This window comes from Camellia sinensis, chromosome 6, assembly GCF_055761805.1.
Source record: "Camellia sinensis isolate YWXY chromosome 6, ASM5576180v1, whole genome shotgun sequence".
Classification (NCBI taxonomy): domain Eukaryota; kingdom Viridiplantae; phylum Streptophyta; class Magnoliopsida; order Ericales; family Theaceae; genus Camellia; species Camellia sinensis.
The window spans coordinates 179,966,580-179,972,917 of NC_138966.1; the positions used below are offsets into that span (position 1 = coordinate 179,966,580).

Genomic DNA, 6,338 nt, shown 5'->3' on the forward strand with positions numbered 1-6,338 from the left:
TCTATAATGAGGAGCTGGACACTAAATTTGACTGTGAATCACATAAAAAATAGAAACAATCAGCTCAAATTTAGAATGTTGATACTGGGTTACATGCTTGCCAAAATAAGGTGGATTAATACCATGAACCCTTCTGGAAAAACAACAGCAAAATTGCCCCCCGGGGGGGGGGGGGGGGGGGGGGGGGGTTTGGGGGAAGCCAATGGTGTCATTCAGCAATTAAGAACTTGATGAGCGGCTCATAAATTCAGGGTTTCGAGTCCCAGCTCCCCTCCCTTGAGGTTAGATGGTTAGATTTGATGATAACTATTCCATGATGTACAAAAAAAAAAGAATAATAATAATAAATTCCAAAAGATGCATTATGTGCTGCTTCAACTGCATCTAGAGAGATGAAGTTGCATAAAATGCACTTTCACATACACACAAGTGACAAGTGGATTTATTTATAAAAGCTTTGACAATAATTTACACCTATGTATAAAGTATTTCTCTTTCAAATGTTCCTCAAAGGTAAGAATTCAATAATAAATTTGGGCCTCCACTAAAGCATAACTGTTCTACCTTGTGTCCAAAAAAAACACCTTTCAGTTAAGTTTGTAAAGTGTTGATTTCATGGTCCTTTCTATTAGAATGGTATGTTAATAATGATACCAATTATTGTGATTAAATATTAAACTAGCTACTCAATTTATAACAAAGCTTAGACAACTAAAAAGGGAAGAGAAAGTCGCCAAATTTTGTATACCATTTTTACTATGAATGATGCATAACATTGCTATGCTGAAATTTTGGCGAAGCAAGGGTGCGCTGACCATGGCAACTATGCTATTCTATTCTTTATCAAGGTCCCCAGAATCGTTCAAATGTCGCTTCTGCGCAATTCAGTAAACTTCACTCCCATCATCACACAATTTTGTTTGCCTGCACCAGGACTCTTTGAAGTTCATCTACAATTCCCTGTAAAAGTACAGGTTTTCTAATAACTCCATTTATCCCAATCTGCAAGCATCTTTCCCACACATCTTCATCGCCACTTGCTGTCAAGGCAATGATCAAAGGCCAGCTGCGACTTCGAAATTTCCGAATTCGGCTAGCAATTTCGAACCCATCCAAGTCGGGCATGTGAAGATCCAAAAGTACAATTTGGAACGAAGAGACAGCCGAGCCAAGAGAACTGAGGCACTCAAATCCAGTTGCAACGGTGGAAACAGTGCACCCGAGTTTCTGAAGCAGCTTCCGTGTCACTGCCCTGTTCACATCATCATCATCGGCTAACAGAACTTGGAGGCCCCTGAAAATAGAGTTGGAGTGTGGATGTTCGGAGGAATCTCCGGCTTCAGAGATGCCTATTACTACAGAGGGCCAGAGTTGAAACCGAAGAACAAGTGCCATGCTTTGATCAAATCCCTCCGGGTTTGGGACTACCCATATGTTGCCTTGCATCAACTGCCATATTGAAAATGAAAGTTAGAGATGAAAAGAGAAGTTCTAGTCAAACAAGGAAAGACGTATTCGTATAGTATCTTATATATTATTGCATTCTTGACGTTCCAAATTAAATTTTCCAATGATCCGTAAAGTGAAGCTTCCTATTTGAGAACACTGTTTCTTGAAGCTCCCGGAAATTGCAATTGGAGGAGATATTGATTGTCATAACAAATGTGCCCAACACAAATTTTACTAGCATTAACACATGTTTAGCAAATCAATATAGCAATAAAACAAAACACTTTGATCACATGCGCAATCCAAATTCATCCGTAGAAATAGGCCAGGGTGTTGCCTGTAAATACTTTGTTAATTTGTGAGTCTAGAATAACATGTTTAGTCTTATGAGCATGTTATCCATTTTTCTATGTTCTAGAGATACTACGTGACTTCTTCACAAGGACATAGGAAAAACATTTAATGAAAAATGAAGTTCGAAAAAATATATAGTTATACTGATATGAGTCATATATTGTTCATAAGAAAGATTCACACACACACAAATCTTTCTCACCTGTACAAGCTTTTTGCACACGCTGAAGCTCAAGCCTTCCTCAACTCCCTTGCTGCTGTACCTCCGCCCACCAGACTGTACTCTTGGCATTGAGCCCTCCAATTGAGAACTATTATTGTTAATCCCAATTTCAAACTTGACATAAACATGCCCATCAGATGAGCTCGGTCTCCATGCTGCCCATCTTTGATCATTCCTTCCCTGACTTCCACTCTCCGACCAAACCCGAAATGTTACACACCCACCTCCATTTTTTCCATTCAAAAGATTCCCAACCATATGCAAAATCACTTGAAAAACTCTCCCCTCATCTCCCATAACATGATCTGGCAAAGTCTTTTCAACCTCAACCACGAAATTATAGCCCTCATAGACGGACAAGCACTTGGCAAGGCAAGAAGCTTCTTTTATTGTCGAATGTAGCCGAAAAGACCTCATCTCTAATGGGAACCTTCCTGTATCCTTGGTCGAAATCTCCATTACATCATTTATCAGGGTTGAGAGGACATTGCTGGTCTTAACCATTGCATCAACAAGAATCTGTTGCTGGCCACTCAAGTTCTCATCCTGCATCATTGAAAGCAAACCCATAATTGAATGCATCGGTCTCCTCATCCCGTCACTCATTACCTTCTGAAATGAGTTCCTAGCCTGGCTTGCCATCATTGCGCTCTGCTTCGCCTGTTGCAAGGCTCGGTTTTGCTCTGCTAATTGCTCCCTCATAAGCTGAGACTCTTCAAGTACTGCAGCATGAGAGAGAGCCACAGCAACTTGATCAGCAACCACTTTTACTATCTCAAGTTCTTGATTGCTCCACAATCTACCTTGCCCACCAGGAAGAACCAAAACGAGTATAGCATAACACGTTTGAATTATCTCAGGAGTCCCGCCTTTGAAGTTAGAAACTCTCAGCATTGGCATCCTAATAGCAGCCACATCTCCAGGCTCAACATACCCTCCACCACTTGTAGCAGCAAGTACTGAGTCAGGTCCAAGTATCTTTACTTCATCACTTGCCTTTATCTCTCTAATATCTGGGTCAGAAATCAGGATAGAACCATTAAACCCGTTCGAAGCATTCTTGCCTTTCAATTCATGGGTCAAGTTCATCTCTGTTTTATTCTCATTAGGCATCCAAACAGCACAATTCTCCAAATCTAGTGTCTTAGATAGCTCTACCAGAGTTGTGTACAAAATCGTATGCCGATCAAGCGATTTGCGGATCTCTTGGGTAAGCATCCGAACATGCCACCCGGCTTCCTTTTGCTGCTTTATGATCCCAACCTCTCTACCAAGATCCCAAGTTTTCTTCTTCAGCATGAATTCTCTCACCTTCACTTTGAGAAGCAAAGGGATGAGAGTGATAAGTGTTATAGCGGTGGCGAAAGAGACTAAAGCGGTGAGGAACTTGAAAATGGTGAGAGCTAGCATTAGCTGAAACGGGTGCGGACCATAAGTCCAACCATTGAGGAAATGGGTCATTCCACATAGAACAATGAAGGCAATGAATTCGAAGAGTACCCATTTGAACGGAACGTTCGAGCAGCTAATGAAGTAAAGAAGCTCGATTGGGATAGAAAAATAAGCAACTGCAATCAAGAAGTCACTCACTTTTTGACATTCCAAAATGGTTTCAGTGCTCCAAAACCCTTCCTCATTGCAATCACATTGGGGTAAACCATTATAAGCAGCAGTAATGGAAAAGAGGAACAGTGAAATTAACAGTCCAGATGCTAATGCCTTTAACATTGCATCCAATGGACTGTTTCTTCAATCCATTTACAGATAAATTATGAATCTTTTTATACCCCAAGATCGAATTAAAGGTCAAGATAGAGAACCCTCTTGAATTAAAAACTCAGAACCCAAATTTCCAATACTCATCCCCTGTACAACAAAGTTCAACAAAATCAAAAACCCATTTCAAATTAAAGAAATAGATTGAGTAGAAACCCCTTTTTTCCTATACAAATATAGAAAGCATTTTGCACAACACCCACTTGCAATAATATTATACCTACCATTATCAAACTCATGCCATAAAGGATCTACCATTCCAACTGGCTCAAGCAAACAAATAATAAATAAATAAATAAAAATATTTTGGTTCAAAATTTCAGACAAGTATTATTTTTTATTTTCCATTGGTTTGAACAAAACAACATTAATGAAGAGAACACGAAATTCACTCAACCTAAAAAGTAGCAAAATTTCAAAGCTACCAAGACTCAATATATATAAACAACACAGATACACCGAAAAACATAAAAATTAAGAATTTAACAAGCAAAATTGAAAACCCACGAACCTTGAGCCTTGAAGAAATCCAAAAACAAGAAATGCAGGAAAAGTAGGAGGCGTGCTTGAAGAAACCACCTCATCGTCGTCGGTGACAAAAACCCAGATTCCCAACCAGCATCTTTCAGATCTTATCTCTCATTCACATGCACACATAAATACACATACATATAAAATAAATATACATGTAAACATTCCGATATCAACATCACCCTCGTATCCAAATCTACTATAAAAAAATTCTCACACCCCCAAATCTCTCACCGTCCATTTATATCAATCAACAGCTATGAACACAACTGGGTCCTTGAGCTGAATAAATTATGGATATGTGGTGAAGTCAAGAAAAAATCAAATGTTCATACCAGTTTTTCATTGCCTTTCCTTCTCTATTTTGTCTCCGTCTGTATCAAATTTCAAACACAGGTTTTGAGCGAGGGTGTGCGAGTCTTTGCCAGAGAAAGACAGAAAGAAAGTGTTGGGTGTGTCCGTATCGTGAGAGAACCGCGCCGTTGTTTGATAAAAAGACTGGAAACAAAGAGCAGAAAGAGAGAGGGAAGAGAGGTTTTTAGAGAGAGAAAGTGAGGTGTAAAGGACGGTGGGACCCACTTGGTTACATGAAGAGAACTTAGACGCACTTTGCCCAAAACGTCTTCTTCACAAAATTAATATTAAAAGAACCCGGGGGTCATAGTTTTTCTCTCTTGTTTCTCTCTCAACATGTCTTTTGTTTAGACAATAACAATATTATAAATTTTAAAAAATACATATTCCAAAAATACAAGGATTATAATTATTCTAAATATGATTGACATCTCATCAATTTTAAATTTATACTATTCATATTATTTTTGCATAATTTTCAGGATTAAATTTTATAGTCTCTACCATTTTTCATTATGGGAGAAGATTTCCTCCAATTTAGAACTGTCTGAGTATGTGGGATTCACTACGAATTCTATTTTGATAATCTGAATTGTTCATTTTTTAAGGCTCTTTGTGTATATTAATCACACAAAAAGTTAGGTTGATTCGATGATTGTGACATCTTTAATTTATTATATTTATCTCAAAAAATTATGTTGGTGAAAATACCAGAAGAATTATATTTTATTGATAAATAATACAAATAAAATAAGATACAAATAGATTAGGCTGAGGCATGGATAACTCATTTTCTTTAAAAAGATCAAACCCATTGCAGTAGGAAGAACCCAAATACCGATGCAACAGTCACAAAACTATGGCTTGTCCCCTCCAGGATACAACAACTCGACCACTTGTCGTATGGTTTAGGTCAACTCTGCACAAGATGATGAACCCAAAACTCCACCAAGAAAAACACTCTTCTTTGCTAATAATCTCTCAAGTATAAACAATAGTTGGTGTAGAAAATAATAGATGAAATGAACTATTTATAGGCTACTAGGACCTTACAATTTACATCAAAAATAATAATGACCATTAAACTAGAAAAAATGGAGAGTCTCCAAATATTAACTCACCACCAAGTTCATGAACTCCAAATAATCTTCATTCATAAACAAGACAAAAAAACACCAAAACAATGAATCTCCATTCATGAACAAGATGAGATTCATGAACAAGATAAAAGAATATTCATGAACAAAATATATATAAATAAATAAATAAACGATATTAAATGGTCCAACAATCCCCCACTCATTTTAATATCAACAAAGGCAAGAGAGATTACCAAACAAAGATAGACTAGTATGCATCATGAAGGTGTGCTCTACATTGAACCTTCATTAGTGAAACAATAACTTTTACTCCAGAGTTAGTAGTGTTCTCAAACTTGAACTATGACTACTTAGGGAAAATAAAGTATTACTGCTCACACATAATAATCTAGGTATTGACATGAGCTTTTAATAGCCAGCACATTATGGCCTTGTGCTAATCCCAGTTTTTCATGAGTATATTTGAGAATAAGCCTTATTCTCATAGAAAACGGCCCCACTTTCATGCTCACATAGGTGAAATTTGTCAAGGATGTTCTAGTAATTTACAC

The 6,338-nt window shown here is 37.6% G+C and overlaps 1 protein-coding gene across 1 annotated transcript; it reads right to left on the reverse strand.

The window, feature by feature from the left end:
• Positions 1-420: 420 nt before the first annotated feature.
• On the reverse strand, positions 421-5,030 carry LOC114310347 (ethylene receptor 2). The gene is made up of 4 exons (XM_028256312.2): positions 4,669-5,030; positions 4,314-4,433; positions 2,006-3,892; positions 421-1,449 (listed from the first exon to the last, which is right to left on the reverse strand). Exons 3-4 carry the CDS (start codon positions 3,752-3,754, stop codon positions 907-909), a joined length of 2,292 nt encoding a protein of 763 aa, XP_028112113.1. The 5' UTR covers positions 3,755-3,892; positions 4,314-4,433; positions 4,669-5,030; the 3' UTR covers positions 421-906.
• Between the last annotated feature and the right edge of the window lie 1,308 nt (positions 5,031-6,338).